Below are 27,569 nucleotides of genomic sequence, written 5' to 3'. Positions count from 1 at the left end.
GTTTAAAAAAATGCACAATGGTGTAAGAGTAATAAAAATATGACCTGGTTACTGTTGTATCTTTTATTTCTTTATAAGAATCAAGAGAGATACAGCTTAAATGTACTATCTAGTTCTAAATTCTTTTTTTTTTGAGGGGGGTGGGTGGCGGACAATATTGGGATTTGAAGTCAGGACCTCAAACTTGTGAAGCAGGCAGAGTACCACTTGAGCCACAACTCCAGCCCTTTTTGCTTTAGTGATTTTTAAGTCTCATGTTTTTGCCAGAGGCAGGCCCTGAACCATGATCAGCCAGCTTACCTATGGCCTCCCAAGTAGGTGTGACCACAGGCATATGATAGAATCTCACTTTTTGCCCAGGCTGGCCTCAAACTGTGATCCTCCCTATTTCTGCCTCCTGAGTAGCTGGGATTTTAGGCATGAGCCACTATGCTTGGCATAAATGCTCCTAATTTTGATATTAAGCAAGATTTTTCTCACTTTAAGCTCATTTCCTATTGTTGGTCATCAGCTACTTCAAATTTGCACAGACTGGATATTTGGGTTTACTCGCTTTAAAAAGTACATAAACTAAATTGATATACCTGCCAGTGTTCTTCTAAATCCTTGACTTGCTGTCTAAGTTCTTTCAAACCCATAATGGCTTCTGCTTCTCTCAGTTTCACAGCAATGAGCTCCTCTTGAAGTCTTGCGATGTTATTCTCATCAGGAAAGGCATTGTTTCTCTAAAGAGAGAAAATTTAAAGTGAGATATAAGAATATTAAGGAATAAAATAAAATATGACACACACAACACTATTTTATGCCATACATTATCTGTATTTAATTTTATACAGTTTTCTTGAAATATAATTCACAAATCATAAAACTCTCCTTTCAAAGTGCAAATCAGTGATTTTTAGAGTACCGATGGGCTGTTTATCAGTCACCATGATCTAATTTCAGAATATTTTTATCAGTTGAAAAAGAAATCCCATGCCCACTGGCTGTTGCTTTTCATTCTCCATTCCTCCACTCCCTGACAACCACTTATTTATTTCCTGTGTCTATGGATTTTACTGCTCTGAACATTTCATATATAAATGGAATCATATAGTATGTGGCTTTTTTTGATGAGCTTATTTCACTTATTAGCCCAATGTTTTCAAGGTTCACTCCTTTTTAATGCCAAACAATATTCTACCAAATGTACATTTAGAATATTTCTACTAAAATATACACTTTATCCATTCTTCAGTTAATGGAAATCTGGGTTGTTTCCACTTTTGGCTATTATGAATAGTGTTTCTATGAACACTTGTGCAAAAATTTTTGTGTGGATTTACATTTTCAGTATTCTTAACGACATATCAAAGAACAGAACTGCTGGCTCAGATGGTCATTATTTTGCATTAACTTAAGAAATTGTCAACCTCTCCCAAAGCAGCTGTAACTGTTTTACATTCCCACAAGCTATGTATGAGGTTAATTATATTTCATTGGAGGATACAGAAAGTCTAACTCTACTTTGTTAATAAAATATCAATCAGTTAGACAGCAACAGGATTAAAAATGCTTTTCCAACATGTCAATAAGCATACTTATAAGTAAAGCACAAATGTCATTACATCTTAAAGACTTAAAGAACAATCTGAAAATCTGTTTTCATTGTATTTTCTTATGTCATCTTGGAAAGGAGTGTCAAATCTTTGTGTTATCAGTCACTATTAATATCAACAGCCAGGAAATTAATACGAAGATTATCTAAATATTTGTTTCATGGATACAAAATTTAAATTCATCTCTTACCACACTAAAAAGATGACTTGGGGGTAGCCCAGCATCAAATTGCTCTAGAGAGTTACCAAGGGACCCAAAATTAGGAAATCTTCCTAGGTAAACTAAACTAATACTGGGATTTCAAGGCCTTGTTCTATAAAATTTTCTGTCTCTAAAATATTTCATGGTGGGCACAAAGATTTCAGTCCAAACTATTATGGAATAGTTATTCTCACAAATTACAACATTTTCTTATGATGGACTTTGAATATGTTCTCAGCTAAAAATTAGAAAATTATTTCATATGTATGAAAAAGATTGCTAGAACCAGGAAAAAACAAAGAAGATGCTGCAAAAAGAAATTAACCATAATGCAACTTTCCAATCCCTTCCTATTCTAAAATGTGAACATTAACACAGTCACTTTAGAAATCCATTTGTTTTTGTTTTTTTGTTTTTTTTTTGAGACAGGGTCTTGTAATGTTGCCTGGGCTGGCCCTGAACTCCTGGGCCTAAGCCACACTTCTTTTTTTTTTAATTCGTATGTACATACAACATTTGGGTCATTTCTCCCCCCCCTTCCCCCTGCCCTCTCCCTTAACTATTCCACCCCCTCCATCTTCCCCCTTACTTCCTCGCTTCCAGGCAGAAACTATTTTGCCCTTATCTCTACTTTTGTTGAAGAGAGTATAAGCAATAATAGGAAGGACCAAGGGTTTTTGCTAGTTGAGATAAGGATAGCTATATAGGAAGTTGACTCGCACTGCTTTCCTGTACATGTGTGTCACCTTCTAAATTAATTCTTCTCAAACTAACTAAGCCACACTTCTGCCTCAGCCTCCCAAGTGCCTGGGACTACAGGTGCATGCCAGTGCCCATCCCCCCACCCCACAAAAAATCCCTTTTTGAACTGGACCCAAGTATAGTTCTTTCTACCAAATATTCAAAGCCTTTCTATCAGACTTAGATTCTTAGCTAAGTCATGGAGCTTAGACTACTCCTAAATTAGAGATGAAATATTCTACTAAGTATTTCTTTCAGCATTCTTGCTTGCTTTTTCACAACAAATCAGAGAGTAAAATTTCCAAATATACAAATAGCAAGTAGAATTCTAGCAAAATTATCCACTACTGATTCTAGTTACATTTGTTCTATTTCACTAATAAATAATTAAGAACAAATGAGGTTATTATGAGCCTTCATGATTCAATATTATCAAGGGGTAAAAAGGAACAAACAGAAGTCATCAACAATTCTGTAGATGAAAAATAAAGCTCCAGAGTTGTGATCCAAAAACACAGATGCTCAAATCAGAGAGTTATATGAAACCTGAAAAAATTTTTTATTTTCATTACTCATCTAGTAAGCCTTGACATTTTTTTAAACATCCTTGAAAAGTAGTAAGTTAGCTTCTATAAAGAAGTACAACTCAGGCTAAAGGAAATTTTCTATAGATCCTGAAGTGACTTTGAATATTTCTAACAATTATACTCAGATGAAATTTTCCCTGGAATGTCTATGTATTGGTCCTATTGTATCTCTTCCATATAAAAATATTACAATATTTGAGTATAATTAAATCCTGTTTAAATTTCTCTTTTTTAGCATTTAATTATTCTTTCTTTAAAATTATCCTGATTGTTTTTTTCTTGTAAGCAATCTCTAAATTCCATTTTTATCCTGGATTTGTATGGAATCGTAATATTTTTATTTGCTCTTGTAATAAGTAATATATAAGGTTTCTACCATGAAAAAACAGGAAGCCCAATTTAATCACTGAATAAGTACGTAACAAACATCTTTACATGTCCCTCCAGTTCACTTGGGTAGCTTCTTACCTTCTCTATATCCAGGACTTTATCTTGCATCTCCTTTAGTGCACACTGAGACTCAGCTTCACTCAGTCGAGCTTGAACCAACTCCTTCTCTAGCTGTAGCACAAAATCCTCATTGTAGTTGGAACTGCATTTGTGCTAAAAGGTTATAGACATATACTGAAATTTCATGGGACCATGAACATGTGAACACATACACATAAAAATAATACAGTTACATAATTCAGGTATTAAGGGCAACTAAATAGTAAAAGCTCCATCTACTCAATATTTTCAGCTTATTTCTTCCAATTAACTTCTCAATGAATAAGTTGTTTCTTTCTTTCTTTTTTTTTTTGTTAAAAGCCCACTTCTATTACCTTTATAGATGACCCCATTACTGGATTTGGTAACTAGCTATTATACACATCAAATCCAATTCATAAGACAACTATCTCCTTTTATCTGTCCATCTATCCAAACATCAAGAATCTGTTCTGACTCTATAGATTTGCCCTGTACAGAAGGGCAGTCATTAACCACATGTGGTTACTGAGAACTTGAAATGTGGCTAATCAAAATTGACATAGGTTGTTAAGTATAAAATACAAATTGGATTTCATATGAAATAAAGGCTCAGTGGTAGAACAACTGCTTAGAATACAGAACGCCTTGGGTTCAATCCCCAGCACCACCACCAAAATAAATAAACAAATGGTAAGAAAACCTCAATGACTTTTATGTTGACTTAATCTTAAGATGTTTTAAATATATGGAGGAAATGAAAAAAAATTTTTTACCCAGTTTTACCTGGTACTAGAAATTTTTAATTGCACACATGGCTCATATTATACTGTACTGGACAGCCCTGATATACAGACTACAGAAGGTACAAATTTACTGAAAACTCACTTTTAATGTACTGGGAATAAAAACAGGGCACTAAGGTGAACCATCTTAAATTCCCACAAAACAAAACTATATTTGCTTTACAAGTGTAGATTTTCTTAAAAGGTATACATGGAAATGAGTCCTGTGAGCAGAGAAAAGGCAGATACTGATCAGAAAAATTAGTCACAGAAGCATGCAATCTCGTTTCCTTTCTACACTGTAATGTGAACACCAATGTAGCCACTTACATCTTTTTAAAACCAGCATCATACAAAAGGTTAAATACAAAAGCAAAAAGATAAGCCTAGTGTGGTAGTACACACCTATAATCTCAGTACTCAGAAGTCTGAGGCAGGAGGACTGTGAGTCCAAGGTCAGTGTGAGCTACAAAGTGAGATTCTCTCTAAAAAAATCAAACAAAGCAAGCACAAAAAGAGGATGGATTCAGTGGTTCATGCCACATCATCATCTATTTGGAAGGCAGAGATTGGGAGGATTGCATTTTTGAGGCCAGACTCAGCAAAAAGTTAGTTAGACCCCACCACATTCAACAAGCCAGGTGTGCTGGCTCACACCTATAAATCCCAGGTACATGAGAGGCATAGGTAGGTGGATCACAGTCCAAGGCTAGCCCAGGCAAAAATACGAAACCTTACTTGAAAAATAACTTAAGAGCTGGGTGTCCATGGTTCATGCCTATAATTCTAGCTACTCAAGATGCAGAGATCAGGAGGATTGTGGTTTGAGGCCAGCCCAGGCAAATAGTTCATGAAACCCTATCTCAAAAACACTCAACACTAAAAAGGGCTGGCAGAATGGCTCAAATGGTAGAGGACCTGCTTTGCAAGGATGAGGTCCTCAGTTCAAACCCTAGTACTGCCAAAAATAGCAGTAAATTATAATAACTAAAGAAAAAAGGAGCTGGAGGCATAGCTCAAGTGTTAGAGCACCTGCCTAACCAGCAGTTGGTCCTGAACTCAAACTCAGGTACCACCAAAAACAAAATAAAAAAGAAGATATCTAATTCTGCAATATTAAAAAACTTTTAAAAATAGTCTATCACTTTACATTTAACTCAGGTAATAAAGAAAAAGAGGCAACTCAACATTTCAAAATAGTCAAAGAGAACAACAATCTTGTACTGAATTGGTCTGAGTAAAGAATGGTTCTCTTTACTCTTTAATACATTAGAAACAGAATGGATGTCAAACCAAAACTATTATTCATTATTCATTATTATTAATGAAGTGCTTGATTAATTTACCTCAAAAGATGTCCAAATGGAGGCTTTTTAACTACACACTACTTCTTGTGACTCTGACACTTTTTATACAATACTTCAATACAGGAAGTGCATGTGTAACAAGTATATTACCTTAGCAAACACTTACCTTACAGAGTAGGGAAAAACACTCTTTTGGAATGACCTCATCCAAACCAGAGATACCATCATTCGTTTAATAAGATCAGAGCTATTTTATGGGCACTACCAGAATAGTTTGCTCTTAATCTAAATCCCTAGTAACTTTAGTTAAGATGTGTCTGTCAATGTCCTGTATTACAAGACCCCCTAAGAAAATATCAAACTCAAGTTATCACTCTGGGTACACATACCTTATGCTTTTCGTATACTAAAACACATTATCTTAGCCACTGAATTAAAATCATTCTAAACGTATTATGTACTTTTTTTTTGCTACTGACAGGATGAGTTTAACAAACATAATTCTTAATTCTCAGATTAATGTACTGCAAATTACATAGGGTCTGAGGAATATGCATTATTTTTGGTGGCACAATAAATAATACATGAATCTTTATCATAGGTTTTTACTTGTCTATCTTTCCCTCTATAACTTTCAATCCTAGTTTTGCCTTGGTTCTCTAGTCTTGGTGTTTTGGTTTTTTTTCTTATTGTAAAAATGTTTTTATTAGTATATATTCATTATACAGGGGAGAGTCATAGTGACAATTCCAGCTGGGTCTATATTGTACATTTGTTGGATCATCCCCATCAATTTCTCCCCCCCCCCAGTCCCTCTCACCCCACTTAAAGCAAATGCAAGAGAGTTCTTTGTTCTATTCCATGTAAGTATATGAAGACCATTATACATTATTTAGGCCACCTCCGTTCTCCCCCCACCCTGCTACCACTCCAAAACTCACTTTTCAGAAAGAAAATTGAACTCACGAAGTTCTATATATAATGTTAGCCCTCCATGAAGCTTCCATATACTCGCATTTAAAATCGCCTCTCTACAAGGTATTCCCTTTAATCCCCAGCTATTTTATGATCAGTAACTCTATGAAAGAGACCACACTGGATATATAATACCCAGAATTACATTCTCAGCAATTCTAGTTATTTAATTTTTAATTGTACAAATAATGGATTTCATTATGACACTTGCACATCTAACTACAATGTACTTTGATCCTATTCCCTCCCTGTCCTCTTCCCCCACCTCCTTTGGGTCTCTCTACCCCAGGTAGTTCTCTGTTTAGGCCCATGTCTTTTTGTTTGTGTTTATGGTTCTAGATTTCACATATATGAGAAGACAAGTGATATCTGTCTGAATCTGGCTCATTTTGCTCTACCGTTTGAGCCACATCTCCAGTCCATTTTGCTTTGTTTATTTTGGAGATGGGGCCTCATGAAATCTGCCCCGGTTGGCTTTAAACTGTGATTCTCCTGATCTCAGCTTTGCAAGTAGCAAGGATTTCAGGCGTAAGTCACCAACAGGCAACTCTTCTTTATGGCTGAATAAACTGTATGTATATATCATATTGTTCATTGTGTAATTATACCACATTTTCTTTATCTACTCATTTGTTGATGGGTTCCTAACCTGATTCCAGATCTTGGCTATTGCAAAGTGTTGCAATAAACATGGGTGTGCAGGTATCTCTACTGTATTCTAACTTATGTTCCTTCAGGTATATGTGCAGTAGTATAACAGGATCATATGACAGTTTTCAGATTTTAAGGAACCTCCATACTAATTTCCATAGTGGATGCACTAATTTACATTCCCCACCCCGGATCCCTTGGGTATCTGTTGCTGTTTTTTTTTTTAAAGGATTTTATTAGCATATAATAGTTGTACAGGGGAATACACTGTGATATTTACATATATGCTTATAATTTATCTTAGTTAGATTTACCCGCTCCATCATTCTACCTCTTTCCCCCTCTGCCCCTTCTTTTCTTCAGGACCATTTTGGTCTATGTGTGCAGGCTGACAAACAGTACCTCTATCGGTCAGATGCCTATATAGACTACAGATAAAATCACCACAGAGTAACCTACAAAGAGTAAAAATACTATAAAATAGTACAATAGTAAAAAAGCAAAGGTGAAGGTAGAGACCAAAAGAGAGAGGGATAGAAATCATAGAATGATAGAATCCTTGGAATTTAGTGTGGAGGGAGAGGCAGAGGGAAAGAGAGAGAAACAGAATAGTGACCACTAACTCTCAAATCCCTATTTCCAGTCTGGATCTTTCTACTAAGCTTACATGCTTATTTACATCTTCTGCTCAACAAAATGTGCTTGCCTTCATGTTTACCTCACACTCAACATGTCGAAACTGTTGTTTCCATCTTTCCCTCTTTATATATCTACTATCCTGCTGAGGCCACCACCACCCAACAATGGACCAAGTCAAAACCTCCCTTCTATTCAACTGTACCATCAATCATAAAACTTAGCTATCTTGTGAATCTGTCTGCTCCTCTCCATTTTCATTGTCACTATGCTAATTCAGAGCCTCCATCTCTTTCTTTGGACTGTTGCAGTGGTTTCACATATATCCTCTCTTATTGCAATACTTATAATAACACTTATTTATACTTTTAATATTATAATATTTTACTTTATCTCTCAAATTAAACTGTAATGACAAGAAGGTCCACCACCTGGACTAGGTAGGTATTTTCTGACTCCATTGTTTTATGTCTAAGAAAGTTTTGATTCCCTGCTCATTAAAACAAACATGTCAATAGAAATTAAAATTAGGATTTTAAATTTAAAGCCTCAGGAGGCTGAGGCAGGAGAATCATGAGTTTAAGGCCAGTCTAGCTAGATGTGAAACCCTGTCTCAAAATCAAAAGAGTAGGGGAATGGAACAAGAGCAAGGAAGAACTGTGTGAAAACAAGATGGCCAGCTACTTAGAATACTTAGGACTGTTAAATTTCTAGGAAGACTGCACTTGGGATGGGGGGGACACAGTTACATTAAATTACTGGCTAACTTCTGACTTACTGTCACTAAAATCTCTAGGTCTTGTGTTACATAAAGCATTGCTAAGATATCTTTGATTTTTAAACTTAAGAGCAAGCTTATCAATTTCTGTGTACTAATCTTTTATCTTCCTGTTCTGAATAGACTTTAAATATTTTTGGAATCTTTATTCATCATCCAACATTATCAGCTCCATTTTTGAAATATTTCATGGATAAAATTCTTAAATATATATTGTATATGAATATTTAAATATGAACTAGATAATGCACAGGTTTAAGAGATAAAAACCTTTGACACTTCTTCACATGAACCTACAGTCTCTTAATTTAGTAAATCACCTATACAACCACCATATTTACTACTTAAATTTTTTCTTTTTTTTTTGCTGAAGGCATGGTTCAAGTGACAGAGTACTTGCCTAGCAAGTGAAAATCCTGAGTTCAAACCCCAGAATCTGTATCTTTATCTATAGCTATATCTACCTACCTATCTATCTATACACACATACATATGTTTTGCAATACCGAGGTATGTAATCAGAGCCTACTTGAGCCAGGCCCTCAGCCATTTTTGTCTTTTAGGTTTTTTTTCAAATATGATCTTATACCTTTTGTCCATGACTGGCCTCATACTGTGATCATTCTACCTATGCCTCCCTCACAGCTGGGATTACAGACATGAACCACCATGTCTGGTTTGTTGAGATGAGGCCTCAATAACTTTTTGCCTGAACTGGTCTTGAAACATAATCCTCAAAAACTCCACCTCTCAAGTAGATAGGATTATAAAAATGAGCTCCCAAGCCTAGCACTACTTTCATTTTAATTTCTCTACCTTGACTAGAAATACATTCATGAGAGTGCCTATCAAATAAGTTCTAAAACGGCAATGGCATAGTTTTTATTTATTGTAGAAATAATGTTACTTTATTGCAATATACACAGCTTATTAGTTTTTAGTGAGTCAATCATCTAATCACTCATAAGACAGAGAATTTTTAATGAAGCAGCAGCAAATTCACTGGACTTTTCTAACCTATATTAATTACTTTCTGTAAGAAATGTATTGGTCCACTGTAAAGTCTACAGTATCTCTTATTTTCTAAAAATAATTTAAAGACAGTATTTCTATGATTATTCTAAAAGTCATTTTATTATCTAGAATATGAAACTTGAACTTGGAAACTTAACTGAGGATGGGTTATGACCTTGCACTTACTCTGCGCATCACAGCTTTATGTCTGATGCACAGTTTTAGTTTCAGAGATCTTCCTCTTAGTAGAAAAAAATGGAAACAAGACCAAAGTAGAGATCTGTTTTCTTCATGTTGTACTGTAGCACCACTATGTAGAACTATGTGGCCTTCCGAAAGCACAAAGATTCTTTTTTTACATTTAGCAATTTATAAATGACTCAGTACATTCTGGTCATTTTTGCTTGCCCAGTTAACTTTTTTTTTTAATTGTAAACCAATATTCTATCCTTTGATACACATCTACATATAGGTCTCAATAATTTTTAAAAAATGCAAAAAACTGAATTCATGATTCTAACATATTGAAACTGTGGCTTATGCTAAATGCAAGCATGATACCTATCATTCCTCTAAACAAATCACATTGCACTGATACCTCATTTCAGTTTAATTTTCAACAATTTCTATTTTTTCTGTTTTGATATTTTTGGCATTTCATATAAAGGCAAAACAAAATATTTGAGTTCTAGTCTCATTATACTATTATTTTATCACTCATTTTTCTTAGCCACCTTCAATAAACAACAGAAAAAACATGTTTATGGGTCTTTCAATTACCCATTTTTTTCTTTTAGTCTTATAACTTTTGCACCCAGACAATGATGTTGTTTCTTAATTTTACTAAGTAAAAATAATGTCCAACTTTGTAGTCATTCTGTTTGCCTTCCAGACCTGTTTAGAATTCTAGGTTTATCACAACTTTTTCTACCTATTCCTATTATAATATAGTTCCTACTTGAGAACAGAAAACAGAAATAGTTTTAAAAAGATTTTTTAAAAATATACGGTTGGCTTTTCATTTCAGGTTTCATAATCTTGGTTAATGTCACTCTAACCTAAATTTGGCAATGGAAAATTATTTCAAAATTGAAAAATATACCTGAAGCTAGCTAAAAACCTAGTAGCTGTATAGAACCCTAGTTTAGTTAACATAATTTTTAAGGGATTAACTTTTTTACTCTTGACAATGTCTGTCCTCTTGAAAAACGGTAAACACACACCTTAACCCATACGTCAATGCTGTGATGTGGGAAGTCTAAGTTATGGCATTCCGTAAGATATGTATTGCCACATTATTAAGATTTTAAGTGAGATGATTATATGCTAAATGTTGGGTAATTTTTTGTTTGCACAATGATCAAAGAATAGTAGAAGTCAGAGTTATCTACTGTGAAGCAGATTTCTAAAACTTAAAAAGCAGGTCTGACATATATTGCTTATTTTATATAACTTAGAACATATTGTAAGAAATGAAAATAACACCTATTTCTAACAAAAGTGCATAAATACAAATAAACAAACAAACAAGGAGTCTTTTGGCCACAGTAAGACCCCTAAGTATTATAGAACATAAAATGGAATAATTTAAGAGTTCAATTAAAGTAGAAAACAAAATTATTTAAAACGAGAGCACAGATAATGTGCTTAAGAAAAAAAAAAAAACTCGGCTTGCAGGGAAGGGAAGAGAAAGGTGACAAAGGTGCTAGCAGGCTCCTTACCCACTGTTGTTGGTGCTGGAGCTTCCTGATGGTGCTTTCAGCTTGCTCCAGCTTAGCACTGGCCTCATTACTCTGCTGTTTGATCGTGGCCAGCTCCCGTTTTATGAGGTAGTTTTCCTCAGCCTCCTGGGCTCTTGTCACTTGTCCCTTAGGACATATTTTTTGTGTGTAAAGCAATTTAAGATAGATTCAAGAAAGACTGCCTTTGTGAGGTTTAGTTATTTATTTTGACATGTTAAAAAATCACCTCAGAAAACAGAACAGCCCTGCTAGCAGCATGTTATTGCTCTAGCAAATTTGGGGAAATAAATGAAAAATTCATCTGACAATCTTAAGAACAATTCTTCTTTCAGTCAGTAGGAATTCACCATGCAATATTACTGAGTTGTACATGCAGGACTAATGTTTTCAATGAATAATGGTTAATTTCACAGAATCCACTAATTGTCATTTTAAGATAAATACTTTAAAAATAAGGTTAGCTTTAAAACGTGCAAAAAGTGACTATTTGAATGAACCAAGTTAACACAATTATCAAAAATTAAGTTTACACCCACATACCACCCAAAATTATTTCTAGGAAAATGCATGTAAAATTGCATGCATTAAAATATGAATTTCTAAGTTTAGGATTTTCCTTAGAAGTTAGAGAAAATGCTTAAAAAATATATACCTGTATCAATCTATCTGCCAAGGAAGCACTTTCCTATAAAAGGAAAAGATTCAGATAGAAATATAAGAGAAAGGAAATAAAAGTGATAAAATTAGGAATAAGAAGAAACAAATATACCCAAATTCTACCTACGTTTCATTGATAATTGAAATGGACATTTAAACTTTAAAGTGATTTTTACCGAATGGTATTTATTCTTAAATCTTAAAAAACATATCAAAATAAGGAGAGAATGCAGAAAACCATGTGCTTCTACAACAGACCAAGTGTGCTTCCAGAAAAGGCCAGACAGGTGTTTTTCCATTAGCTGGGACAAGTAAATATCTTCTTGTGAAAGTATACCTTTATATCTTTATTTTTAAATGTAACCATATTATCAACCCATTTACATGAAAGGGAGAAGAAATTTGAGTATACAATTCCACTTACAAAGTGTGACAGCAATTTGTGAAACAGCAACATCCAAAGAAACAAAGCAAGGAAAATATGACAAATGAAATTAATGCATTCAACTTAATAAGCTCTAATAAAAACTGGGTAAAGTTTTTGGTTACAGAATTCAATCGATACTTAAGTATTTATAAAAGTCTAAGTGGTAAGTAATATACCCAGGTCATCTAAGCCAGCAAAAAAAAACCCCAAAAAACTTAGTTTTTTAGAAGCAAAATTGAAACATGACACTTTCCTACAGCTTCTTTTTCATTTTGAAGGTTCAATGAAACAAGAATGCTGTGTCTACAAAAACATATCACTCCAAAGATCAAAAAACCACCTAAGGCTAAAGGCCTGGTTCAAGGCCAGCTACCAAAGCCCTGAGTTCAATCCCCAGTACCACCAAAAACCAAAAAACACTAGAAACTGTATATTTTACTACAAACCTTATTCCCTGTGGGAAAGGGGAAGTATATAACTGAAGGGACTTAAAAACAATTAAGCTCAACATTCCTGAGGAGTCACCAAAAAGTAGAAGTATCCTCCAAGGAACACAGTGAGACATGTACAGAAACTGTATCTGACTTAATATAAGGTATCTACAATTATTACACAATAAAAGCAGACATGTAATAAATATCCTGTCCTTATGGACTGTTATTTAATATGATATCATCAATACTTTTAAAACAAAAGATAAACACTGCAAGCTATCCCCTTTCCAGTTATTTTTTCTTCATTATTTATCCATAAATTTTCAGGGAAGAATTTAAAGATACTTGACAATATCACAAGTGATACATTTAAAACTACTTACTTTCAAACTTTAGCTTAAAAAAAAAGACAAAAGGTTTGTGAATTCAGATATTTTTCTTTTAATTAAGCAAAATTCTTAAACTAGGCTTTTATCACTCAATTCACTCTTATAGCATCAAATACAACTACAGAAATATTGTACCAAAGGCACAATATGAAAAATATGCAAAATTTCCAAATTTTCCAGTTATTATACATGAAACGGAGAGGAAAAGGTAATAAGTAGACATCAAAAATAATTCTAACAACAAAACGTGTATGCACAATTCCCTAGTGCTGAAAACAACCTGAGAGTGAATCTGTATATCAGTGACTTTGACTAAAAGCAATCCTAGGCCTTAAAAGAATCACTGTCACATTAAAAATGTGGTTAGAAAGACAGGGTAACTTTTGAAACTCAACTCTAAAATGTGCTACTGAAATGGATTTCCAACTAGATTTCAAAAACAACATATTTTTTAGAGGTTATATATAAAGAAAACAAAACATATGTTACTCTTAAAATAACCTCAGTCAAAACTTTAATATGAAAGTCCGTGGGCTAGTACCAATTTTTATTAATAACTAGTTATTTGGTTAAACACAGTAAACTAGACAAGCTAAGCAGTCAGTATCACAACATATGTTCAACATATGTTCCATATGTTGTAGGAGACATATGTGCTAGGTTTTTTTGAGAATTTTAAACACAAATAAACATTCATTAAATAGCAACTTTCACTAATCATTTACTTACTTTTTCTAATGTTTCAATGCGCTGTTTTAAAAGTCTATTTTCTGTACGTAATCTCTGCCAAAAAAAAAAAAAGGTTATGCTTGCAAGTATTTTTGAGAGGAAAACAGATTCCTAAATCACATTCCTGCAAATGTGCTACCTTTTATAAATTAGAAGACTCAAAGAAATTGTTACATTATTATATGTCAAACTGCTAAAGGTTTAGAATTAGAAATTCATAGCAAAGGAAAATGATCACATTTATAATTCTAGCTCTGACTAAAGTTAAAGTATAAACCATTGTGCATAAATAACCCTCCTTTTCTATATTTGTGGCTTATAGTATTTTCTTGAATGTTTTAACATCCTCAGTAGATAGGAAATATTTTAATTTGCCTATTTCCTTAGAGCCTATATATATATTAGTATTCAAATACTGGTTCAATGAATGAACTTCAAATAGTGTATGTTCATAGGATAAATATCACTAGATCAGTCTCCATTTATATTATAGATACCAAGATGCAAAATCTTTACATTCTGAAAACATAAAAGAATTTATAATGATTAAGAAAATTAAAAGCTCCAACTGAGGCAGGCTAGAAGTAGGCAAAGTCTGAACTCATGTAGGCTGCCCAGGGACACCCAGACCACACTTACCTGGTAGGGAACCACCCATGCTCCTTCCCAGGAAATCACCTGTTTCCTCCTTTCCCACAGATTAGCAAAAGTTTTAAAAACATCTAACAAGAGAAGCTCTCTCTCTGCCAGCAGACTCTACCTGTGCCACCATGCTCCCTTTGTATTTTCCTTTCCTAACTTTAAATAAAGTCCATTTACACTCACATGTCCTGCCATGGATTCTTCCCAGTGGGATGAAGATTTTGGAAGTCTTCTTATCAGACTGTACTGGCACCATTAACACAATTACTATCATTTTCTCATAGTTTAAAATGTAAAACTAGATTTAAAAAACCCCAAACATAACTTTATCTAATTGTTCAATGCCTGACTCCCCCAATAACCATTAAGTATTAAATTCAAGTCACTCTACATTTAAAAAACTCATCTTTTTGCATACTCTACCAACATTTCTTATTAATCTCCTAAACTATTCCTTCATTTCAGAATCTCCTATATGTTGTTCCTTCAATTTCCATTCCTCAAACTTTACATCCCCCTCTTACCTTTTTGTGTCAATTTGCTCCAGAATTCAACTTAGCCTTCTTCCAACCCTGCCTTCCTCTAAATTTCTCCTAAAAAAGGTCTTCCTCATAAAATTCTTCCATCAATTCAATCTATTATTTTGCCAGTGAAGACTTAAATAAAGCTTATTTAACACATAAAAATCTCGGTTTGGGGAAATAAAGGACTATGAATTTTCACATCTTATTAAGTGAGTCACAAATTGGAATGAGTCTTAGCTATTACAAAGATACTTTGCAAGTTTCTTTGTTCTATTCACTAAAAATATTTAGATGATTTGAAATGGGCATTATGTGTGATCTCATAATATAAAACAACAGCTTAAGCAAAAGAATTCTCATTTCTTTGCTGTTCTTTCCACATCTATACAAATCAGCCATTATTAAATATTGTTAGTGTGGAAAAATAAACCCAAATCAGTATTCTTACAATTTGCTCACATTTTACCAACAAAAGCTAACATATATATTTATCCAAAAAGATTTAGGAAATTAAATTCCAAGCAGACAACTGAGAGAATAGTTAAGTTACAATAGAAATAATGCTAAAAGTAATTAAAATTAAAAACATTCATCTGCATTTCTCTCCTCCCCCTTCAAATTCTCTGCAATCTGTTTTACTATAAATAAAAATTGAAGTCGATTCCCTGCCTTCCCCCTAAAAAAAAACAAGTATCTTCATTTGGTTTTAAATAAATCACTGCATAGTCATTTGTGTGATAATCTGCTTCCTGATGAGCTGATAAGAGACTCTTTGATTAACAAAGATAATTTCTGGGTTACCTTTTTTTTTGGCAGTACTGGTGTTTGAACTCAGGGCCTCAAGCTTGCTAGGCAGCTGCTCTATCACTTGAGCCACTCACCAAAATTACCTTTTCATTTCAAGTATAACTGTCTGTTTTCTTTTGGACTAGTATGCATGGTACTTTGGCAATTTTGGCTTTACAACCTTTTCTCGTATCTGGTGGAGGTAATTTCCCCAATTCTTGTTTTGTTTATCCTTCCCACATACTTATAAGCTAAAGTAGTTAAGTGACTGGGTTTAGAAGTTGGGCAGATTTCAGTTCAAATTCTCATTCTGCAACTGATACTTGTGCATGATAGTCAATGTCTTAGAATCTCTATTTTCTCATCTAGAAAATTAAAGAAAACCTATAAGCATATTGCAAAACCTAAATGAGATAGCACAGCATCTAATATATACCAACTACTCAGTTATTGATGAGCATTTCTCACAAGGTTCTCAATGTAAAACAATAGCATTATTTTACTTTTCTCTAGTTTTTTCTTTTTTAAAAGAATTTTTCTTAGTTTTCTTCTTTTTAAACTGCTTTGGAATTTTGTAAGGAAGTAGAATTAACTGGATTTGTTAATATGTACTTTGTTGGAAAAAAATCACATTGTACATGAAGTTATTTTTGTTTCTATCTTTTTTAAAAATTTAAAATCTTCCTTGCATTTCTAGAATAGTGTTTTCTAAACTTTAAAGTAAAAATTAAAAGGGGAAATACACCAAAAGGAAATAACAATTATCAACCTGTATGCACCCAACGTCAACGCACCCAATTTCATCAAACATACCCTGAAGGGCTTAAAAGCACATATAAACTCCAATACAGCGATAGTGGGAGACTTTACTATCCCTATCACCAATAGATAGGTCATCCAAACAAAAAATCAATAAAGAAATCCTAGAACTAAATCAAACTATAGATCAAATGGACCTAGCTGATGTCTACACAATATTTCAACCAGCTTCTGCACAATATACAATCTTCTCAGCAGCCCATGGAACGTTCTCCAAAATTGATCATATCATAGGGCACAAAGCAAGTCTCAGCAAATATAAGAAAACAGAAATAATCCCATGCATCCTATCTGATCACAATGCATTAAAACTAGAAATCAACAATAAAAACAGCAATAAAAACCATGCAAACAGTTGGAAGCTGAACAACACATTGCCAAATGACAAATGGTTCATTGATGAAATAAAAAAAGCATATTAGAAGGTCCCTGGAAGTTAATGAAAATGAAAACACGACCTACCAGAACCTATGAGACACAGCAAAGGCAGTCCTGAGAGGAAAGTTTATAGCCATACAAACTTATGTGCATATATTAAAAGGACAGAAAGATCTCAAATCCATGACCTAATGCTACATCTCAAACTCCTAGAAAAACAAGAACAAGCAAATGCCAAAACAAGCAGGAGAGAAAAAATAAAAATAAGAGCTGAAATCAATGAAATAAAAAAAACAACAAAAAAAGCTATACAAAGGATCAATGAAACAAAAAATTATCTCTTTGAAAAAATAAACACAATTGACAGTCCCCTGTCAAACCTGACTAAAATGAGGAGAGAAAAAAAAACAAATTAGTAAAATCAGAAATGCAAAAGAGGAGATAACAAGAAACACCACGGAAATCCAGGAGATCATCAGAGTCACTTTGAGAACCTATATTCTAATAAATTTGAAAATCTAGAAGAAATGGACAGACTTCTAGATACTTACAACCATCCAAAATTGAAGCAAGAGGACATTAATCACCTGCATAGATCTATAATACAAAAAGAAACTGAAGCAGCAATCAAGAGTCTCCCAAAGAAAAAAAGTCCAGGACCTGATGGAATCTCTGCTGAATTCTATCAGATCTTTAAAGAAGAACTAATACCAACCCTCCTTAAACTTATCCATGAAGTAGAAAGGGAAGGAACACTGCCTAACTCATTCTATGACAACAGTATTACACTCATCCCAAAACCAGACAAAGACACCTCCAAAAAGGAGAACTACAGGCCAGTCTCCTTAATGAACATCAATGCAAAAATACTCAATAAAATTAACGGCAAACCGAACTCAAACCGAATTCAACAACACATCAGAAAGCTCATCCACCATGATCAAGTCAGCTTCATCCCAGGGATGCAGGGGTGGTTCAACATACACGAATCTATAAATGTAATACAGCACATTAACAGAAGCAAAGACAAAAACCACTTGATCTTCTCAATAGATGCAGAAAAAGCCTTCGACAAGATCCAACACCACGTCATGATAAAAGCTCTAAGAAAACTAGGAATAGAAGGAATGTACCTGAACATTGTAAAGGCTATATATGACAAACCTACAGCCAACATCACACTTAACAGTGAAAAACTGAAACCATTTCCCCTAAAATCAGGAACGAGACAAGGGTGCCCCACTATCCCCACTCCTATTCAGCATAGTCCTGGAATGCCTAGCCAGAGCAATTAGCAAGAAGAAGAAATAAAAGGAATACAAATAGGTAAAGAAACTGTTAAAATATCCCTATTTGCAGACAATATGATCCGATACCTTAAAGACCCAAAAAACTCTACCGAAAACTCCTAGACACCATCAACATCTACAGTAAGGTGGCAGGATACAAAATCAACTTACAAAAATCATTATCTTTTCTATACACCAACAACAAACACACTGAGAAGGAATGTATGAAAACAATTCCATTTACAATAGCCTCAAAAAAAATCAAATACCTGGGAGTAAACTTAACAACGGATGTGAACGATCTCTACAAGAGGAACTACAAAACCCTGAAGAAAGAGATTGAGGAAGACTACAGAAGGTGGAAAGATCTCCCATGTTCATGGATCGGTAGAATCAACAAAGCAAAAATGGCTATACTACCAAAAGCAATCTACATGTTCAACACAATTCCCATCAAAATCCCAATGACATTCATCACAGAGATTGAAAAATCTACCCTAAAATTCATTCGGAAACACAAGAGACTGCAAATAGCCAAGGCAATACTCAGCAAAAAGAACAATGCTGGAGGTATCACAATACCTGATTTCAAACTATGTGACAAAGCAATAGCAATAAAAACAACATGGTACGGGCACAAAAACAGACATGAAGACCAGTGAAACAGAATAGAGGACCCAGATATTAATCTACACATCTATACCTACCTCATTTTTGACAAAGATGCCAAAAAATATACGGTGGAGAAAAGACAGCCTCTGCAACAAATGTTGCTGGGAAAAGTGATTACCCATCTGTAAAAAACTGAAACTAGATCCATGTTTATCACCCTGTACTAGTATCAACTCAAAATGGATCAAGGACCTAAATATCAGACCTGAAACTCTGAAGTTGGTATAGGAAAGAGCAGGAAACACTCTGGAAGTAACAGGTATAGGCAAGGACTTCCTCAATAGAACACCAGCAGCCCAGCAACTAAGAGAAAAGATGGACAAATGGGACTTCATAAAATTAAAAAGGTTCTGCACAACAAAAGAAATGGTCTCTAAACTGAAGAGCCCACCCACAGGGTGGGAGAAAGTATTTGCCAGCTATACATCAGACCAAGGATTGATAACCAGAATATACAGGGAACTTAAGAAACTAAACTCTCCTAAAGTCAATGAACCAATTAAGAAATGGGCAAATGAACTAAACAGAACTTTCTCAAAAGAAGAAATTCAAATGGCCAGAAAACACATGAAAAAATGCTCACCATCTCTGGCCATAAAGAAAATGCAAATCAAAACCACACTGAGATTCCACCTCACCCCTGTCAGAATAGCCATCATCAAAAACACCACCAACATGTGTTGGTGAGGATGCGGGGAAAAAGGAACCGTTTTGCACTGCTGGTGGGAATGCAAGCTGGTGCAACCACTCTGGAAAAAAATTTGGAGGCTTCTTAAAAATCTAAACATAGATCTGCCATATGATCCAGCAATACCACTCCTGGGGATATACCCAAAGAAATACAACACAGGTTACTCCAGAGGCACCTGCATACCCATGTTTATTGCAGCTGTTCAGAATAGACAAGTTATGGAAACAACCAAGATGCCCCACTACTGATGAATGGATTAAGAAAATGTGGTATTTATACACAATGGAATTTTACTCAGCCATGAAGAAAAATGAAATCTTATCATTTGCAGGTAAATGGAATGAACTGGAGAACATCATTCTGAGCAAGGTTAGCCAGGCTCAGAATACCAAAAATCGTATGTTCTCCCTCATATATGGACTTTAGATCTAGGGCAAATGCAGCAATGTGGTTGGAAATGGATCACATGACAGGGGGAGAGCACATAAGGGAGATATGGGAATAGGTAAGAAAGCCAAAAAACATGATAGCATTTGAGGTCCTCACTGCAGAGGAACTAATACAAAAACCTTAAAGTGACAGAGGTCAATATGTGAAGGGGATTTGGAACTAGAGAAAAGGTCAGATAGAGATGAATCACCTTAGAATGTAACATATTTATACATGGAAGCAATGCTAGGAATCTCCCTGTATGGCTATTCTTATGTTTCTTATCTCAACTAGCAAAAATCCTTTGTCTTTCTTATTATTGTTTATACTCTCTCTTCAACAAAATTAGAGGTAAGGGCAGAACAGATTCTGCCTGAAAGCGAGTAGGGGCAGAGGGGAGAGGGAGGGGGCAAGGAGGTAGGGGGGAGAAATGGCCCAAACAATGTATGCACATATGAATAAGTGAGAAAAAAAATTGAAAATTAAAAATAAATAAAAATTAGTCAGTGAAAGTTCACTAGCTATAGCTATATAAAAATGTGTACCCTGTAATTTAAAAAAATTAAAGGCCTTTTTGGCTTACCAAATTAGAAAAGACAAACTGAGACTGAGTGAGAGCAAGAATGAATGCTGTCAAAGTAGTAGTGAAATGGAAACTTACTGCTAAGAAAATAGCCTGAATAACAATAACAGGACATGAATGTGAGAGGGGGACAGTGGGAGGGATCGATGGAAAAGCTGAGGAGGAAAAGAAGGGGTACTAAGGGGGGAAGAGGATGGAAATATACTATAAGTATAAAAGACAGAAAATGAAACCAAACAAAAACTAAAAAGGGAGGAGGAGGAGGGTTGATAAAAATACAATGAAGAGAGTGAACTTGTTCAAAGTATACCATACACGTGTATAGAAATACCACAATGCACCCCCTCATTTTACATAATGTATACTAATTCAAAATATAATAAAACTATTAAAAATAAATAAAATTTGACTATCATTAAAAAAATATTTCCGGGCCAGGCATCAGTGGCTCATGTCAGGAGACATGTTATATATATGATATATATGTTTTCTTCTTTTATACCAGGCATGGATGTATTATTTTCTGGCTTTCTGCAAATCTGAGGTATTTCATAGTTCTATTTCTTGCTTGTCTATGAGACGAAATCTGGCTATGTAGCCCAGGCTGGCCTGGAACTCATTCTGTAGTTCAGACTGTTCTCAAACTCATGATCCTTCTGTCTCAGTCTCCCAAGGGCTAGGATTACAGGCAAATGCCACCATACCTCACCATAATTTTTGAAATGGTAAAAAAATGATCAAATTTCTGACTAAATACTTGTCACAATTTCTAACACCTCCCATTTTGAAGATCTCTCTGATCCAAAGCGTAAATTTAAATATGGAAATTAGATTATTAGTTTATATGTGTGAGGGAATAAAGGTTCCTTTTTAAAAGATTTGTGAGTTACCCTAATATAAACTAGAATTTTAATATTTTAACTTCTTCCCCTTAGGTTGGAAGATAATGATAAAAATGTTTCTAATAACAAAACACTCACAAAATAGTTGGGTGTAGTGGCATACAGCTGCAATCCCAGCACTTGGAAGGCTGAAGCAGGAGGATTACAAATTTGAGGCTAGCCTGGGCTACAGAGTGAGACTGTATCTCAAACTGAGACAGAGAGGGAGAGGAGGGATGAGGGTGAGAGAGGAGTAGAGGAGGAGAGGAAGACAGAATATAGATCAAAAATAAAAAAGAATGATGTGAAAACAGGACTGTAAAAAAGGAAGAGATTATGTGTATAGTCAGCGTATTTTATCTACCTAATATGGTCCCCTAACTTTTCAAACTCTTTATTTCCCAGATTTTTATGCCATCTATCTGACATTCAAAAGTATTCTGTGAGGCATATGATCTGTAAATCCACACCTCCCCCGCCTCCAATCTAAGGCAGGCATGGTGGCTCACACCTGTAGTCCCAGCTACTTGGGACACACAGGACCACAGTTTCAGGCCAACCCAGGCAAAAAGTTAGTAAGACACTATCTCAACCAATAAACTGGGTATGGTGACCCACATCTGATCCCAGCTATGGCAAACTATTGGTAGGAGGATTGTGTAGGACAAAAAACACAAGTCCCTATCTGAAAAATTACTAAAGCAAAAAAGGGCTAGAGGTATGGCTCAAGTAGTAGAAAGCCTGCCTAGCAAGTGGGAGGCCCTGAATTCAAATCCTGGTACCACACACACACACACACACACACACACCCTAAAAATACAGGATAAGTCTGCAATGGATCTTTTTTTCTAAAATGCCTTTCTATACTCACATGACTTAATTTTATAAGAAATATCTTCAAGAGCAAGGATTGTTCATAAAAGTGTGACTATTTTTTCCCCAAAAAACATAGCATGGTGAAATGAACAGGATGGCTTCCCTCTCATTTATCAGGATGATGTGCTTTTTACTTTGAATAGGCTTAAGTGCAGAGTATGATTTAAAGTTACTCATGGTACCTAAAAAAAAGCATATGGCAGAGCAGTAGTTGGGTAACAATAAAAAGAGAGGTATGGGGAGGAGGAGAACATCCACTTTCTCCATGAAAACTGTAGAAGTATGGATTTTTAATTGATAGGAAATAGGTAATAACAATGTGAATAAAGCATCTCAAAATGGAGGACGGAGTAGATGAGAGTTCACAAAGGAAAACAGAGGAGACTGTCTCCCAGAAGGCAAAAAAGAGCACTTGTTTAACAAAATCTATTCCCCTGGAAAAGAGACCTGTGAGGTAGAATGAAGTATTATTTCATAGCAAGGCTCAATTAACACATGGCTAATTATTTGTATTTAGGTGTTCATGTGATATCTTGCAGGGACCAAGTGAAAAATTAGACACACCCAAACATAAAGTTAAAAAGGGAGTCAGGGAGTCACTAAAAAGTTGTTTCTGTAATGGCCTTTTGGGACTTGGAGAAACAAGGTGATTAAAGACTGGACCAGTCATCAATCTTATCCTGAAGCATTAAAAGAAAACCCTGTTAACTTTTCCAAAATGCCAGCAATGATAGCACCAAAGGTCTTCCATTTAAGAATTCCTTGGCTAAGGGGAATTACAAATAAGAATTATAAAAAGAATTTTGGGGTACATATAGTGTACTTATTTGTCCTTTGAATTAAAAATCTACCTGCTTCCCTGGAGAGAAGTAATTCAAAACTAGAACCCTTGCTTTGAGAAAGCCCCTGCTACTATAAGGCAGGCATAATGAGCTGCACTGTAATGATCTGTTTTATTTACTCTGCCTCGGATTACTCTGCTGTTAGTCTTGGCAACAGATTACTTTCTCTACCACTTTTACAATTATGCTTAAGTGGAATGTAATTATCTTCCCCATGGAGCTATTTTCTCCTGAGGAGCCACCATGTCCAGGAATAGGGAAGACCTTCTCTTTTCCCATGCTAAATGAAAGCCACTTCAGTCTCTTATTCTGCATTTAAAAATGTCTGTTTTTTGACTATAATTTAAGTGGACTGCACTAAATATAAACTTCATTGCAAAACTGACTGCAGATGATAACAATACATTAACATAACCTGTAACTGACTTTAACTTATCATCAGCACTTAAAAAAATACTTGAAATGCTTACTTTTATCTCAACTTGCTCTTCCATCTCTTTAGTTTTTATTGTAGTGTATTCCTTCTCGAGTCTAAGGAGAAAAGAAAAAAGAGTTAAAGGTATGTTTCCATTCAAAAGTAGCTATTAAATTATAAAATTTTTAACTATATATTAACATAAAATACAATTTTAGTTTCCCTAGGAGTATAACTTGAGATACTTTATAAGAGAAAAACCATCTGAATATTTATGTAGATTCTTACAAAATAAAAACAACTTTTACAAAGGACAAAAGTAAGAGTCATACAAGAGTAAAGTTCAGAAGGTGAAACATATAAAGGTGAGATATATAAAGCACCAAACACAGCATTGAGTTTACAGGTTCTATTCAGCCCTAAACTTATGCGGGAAAAAAGCCATCCTTTCCCTTGAAATTAAAACATGCCTGCAATGTTCACTTCCCTCTTCTAAAAAAAAAAAATTCCTGGTACTAACACTGATTTTAAAAGTTAATGAGCACAGAGACCAAGATGTTGGATAGCTGATAGACCCTGGAACTCTGGGCTTTCACAAGACTGAAAGAAAAAGCAAGGGCCAGGAAACCTGACTTTGTCACCAAGTGAGATACTACCAATACATAGGAAAACCAATGGACAATGAATAACCTTCAAATTAGCATTTTATAGCACAAAACAGCCTCAGAAGCCCAGGCACTGTGGCTGCCAACTGTCCCACTACACCAGATTGGTTTCTCCCCCCTACTCCCACCACCTTTTGCTTTTTTGTCTTTTTCTTTTTTCCTCTTGCTCTCTGAAGAGCAAAAAGCTCAATGCAGAGAATCTCAGAACAAGTTCTGAAAGTGTCTAGGTTGACCCACTAAGATTCATGTTCTCGAGAACTCTTGACTGCTGACCACAGATACTACAACCCATTCAGGTGAGTGGGCCACACCATCTGTCTGGAGAAAACCACATATTCCAGTGCAGCATGCAGATACAGATGTTGATTACACCCCTCCTGGGTAAAGTTGTTTGCAAAACAGAGGAAATTCTCAGTCTTGCCTGGTGGGGAAGGGACAGCTCAGGCTGGGACAACCCTCTTTTATAAAGTGCTAGGCTGATCCAGCAAGCATGGGGGAAGAGTTGAGCAAACTGGGGAGAACAAAAAGGCATTCTAGCACCTTGGATAAACTCATAGGGAGCTGAAACTAACAGCCTTCACAGCTCAACTACAGCTTCCAGGCCTGTCCAGCAAGCAGCATGGTCTGCCCTCTGGTTATACATCAGATACTTGTGGACCACTTCAGAGAACCTGCTTATTCAAACAAGCTGACCTTGACTGCCCAACCCCCCCACCCCACTCCCAGGAGGAGCCTGGGATTAAACATACCAAGTGGAACCTTCCCAACCCTGTCTGGTAGAGAGGGGCATCACTGATTGCCACCCAGACCAGCTTATCAAACCCAAGGAGGGGCAGAGACCCCGAGAAAGCCCCTATCAGAAGGGACAGCACCCAAATTAGAATTGGAAGAAAGCGCCCAGTGGGCTCAGTGAACTCAGAAGAAAGCCACTCCTCTCCATAACAAGAAAGAAATTTGGAATATATATATATATATATATATGTATATGTGTATATATGTATATATATATATGTATATATATATGTATATCCTTTTTCCAGTCTGTTGAAATTTTAATTTGTTCAGCCCTCTTGTTTCACTTTCTTTTTTCTCCTCCTGATTTTTCTGTCTTTTTTTCTTCCTTCCCTCTCCTTACCTTCTTCACTTCCCCCTCCTTTTCCCATCACTGTTCCACTGTCCCTATCTCCTCCACACTAACCACTCAACAAGTATTCTACTTTTGTCAACTTTATATATTTATACATTGTTCCCTTCTTTCCTATCCCTCTGCAATTCCCGACAACAGCATCTTCCTCCACAATGACTGAAATACACCTTTACACACATTTGGGACTTATTATCCTGTAGCCCACACACCTCATACCTTTTCTTCCCATCACCCCATCCCCCACATTGACTCCTCTTCTATCCCATCATTTTTATTACCTAAGTATTAATCGCTGTGTAAACAACTGTTATTTTCACAATACACAGTGCTTATAAATAATACTGACAAAGGTTTTATATATTATATACATAACTGGTTTGGCACTGAATCTGTGAATTTGTTATTGCTAAGTTATACCTCCGAATCACTGAACAGAACTGTTACAACAACCCAGCTAACAACTAAGTTAGCCAGAGCATAGAAGTTAAATCAAGGGAAAGACACCAGGTGATTAAAATCCCCCAACCAACTAATCAACAACACATGAGCAAATCTCAAAATTGAAACATGGGAAATAAAAGAAGCAGGGGAAGATAACTCCTCAAAAGGTTAACAATCATATAAGAGGATTTGATGGACAGTGAAGGGGATGAATCCTCACTTGCAGAGGTCAGAAAAATGATAAGAATGTTTAATGAACTTAAAGAGGACATACAAAAAATAATTCCATGAATCCCAAGAGAATATGGATAAAAGGCTTGAGAAGACACAGAAACTAAATGAACTTAGAGGAATTAATATGCATTGGAATGAAATCAAGGAAATCAGAAAAAAACATAAATGAAATAAAGAAGGCAGTACAAGATGTGGAAGATGAGCTTAACAAAGATACAGACAGTCTTCAGAAAAAAGAAACAGAAACCTTGGAAACAAAATGTTCCTTAAGTCAAATTAAAAATATATTTGAAAGCTACTCCAGCACACTAGAATAGAAGAAAGAGTTTCAGTGCTCAAAGACAAAATAGATATTAAAGAAAAACAGGACACTTAGAGAAAAGACTGAAGAGTTACGAAAGGAATATGTAAGAACTCTGGGACTACATCAAAAGACCAAACCTGTGAATCATAGAAGAAGTGCAGCCAAAGGTACAGGAAACAGAAAACTTCCCAAATCATGGAAAGATGTTGACATCTAGATACAGGAAGTTTCCAGTGCACCAAACAGGTAAGACCAAAATAGAACCTCTCAATGCATATTGTAATTAAAACAGCACAGAGAACAAGGAAAGAATATTGAAGGCTGTAAGAAAAAATCAAATAACATATAAAGGTAAACCCATCAAAATAACAGTATTTACAACAGAAACCTTAAAAGCAAGAAGGGCATGGAGTGAGTATTTTGAGCACTAGAAGAAAATAATTTCAATCCAAGAATACTCCACCCAGCAAAGTTATCATTCAAAATTGAAGAAATAAAAACCTTCCATTATAAATAGAAATTAAAACAATAGATGACCAATCAGCACCCCAAAAGATACTGCACACAGAAGAATGAAAATGAATGTAGACATGAAAGGATGAGAATTATTAAATTATTAAATCTCAAGAAAAGAGCAGACAAGAAATTACAGAGTAGCATAGAATTAATTGCACACACAAATAAAGCCTTGCACAATAGAAACAACCAAATGACAGGAATTATCACATAACAATCAATATTAACACCAAATGTTAATAGCCTCAAGTTCCCCATCAAAAGTCATTGATTGGCAAAATGGATTAAAAAGGAAGATCCTTGTTCTTTATAAGA

At 35.1% G+C, this 27,569-nt stretch overlaps 1 protein-coding gene across 7 annotated transcripts in view; it reads right to left on the bottom strand.

The window, feature by feature from the left end:
• Evi5 (ecotropic viral integration site 5) overlaps positions 1-27,569 on the bottom strand; it is a 195,695-nt gene that overhangs the window by 70,441 nt on the left and 97,685 nt on the right. For 5 of the 7 annotated variants that reach the window (XM_074076472.1, XM_074076468.1, XM_074076471.1 and 2 more), the window contains 6 exons: positions 24,003-24,063; positions 14,121-14,174; positions 12,137-12,169; positions 11,464-11,610; positions 3,597-3,731; positions 585-725 (listed from right to left, as the gene is read on the bottom strand). In XM_074076472.1, the coding sequence (XP_073932573.1) occupies positions 585-725; positions 3,597-3,731; positions 11,464-11,610; positions 12,137-12,169; positions 14,121-14,174; positions 24,003-24,063 (571 nt within the window). The remainder of the gene's footprint in view (positions 1-584; positions 726-3,596; positions 3,732-11,463; positions 11,611-12,136; positions 12,170-14,120; positions 14,175-24,002; positions 24,064-27,569) is intronic. The other 2 variants (XM_074076469.1, XM_074076470.1) reach the window with 2 other exon arrangements.

This window comes from Castor canadensis, chromosome 6 (genome assembly GCF_047511655.1).
Source record: "Castor canadensis chromosome 6, mCasCan1.hap1v2, whole genome shotgun sequence".
NCBI classification, from domain to species: domain Eukaryota; kingdom Metazoa; phylum Chordata; class Mammalia; order Rodentia; family Castoridae; genus Castor; species Castor canadensis.
Note: the sequence above shows the minus strand (reverse complement) of the source record. Positions and strands in the feature narration are given on the sequence as shown.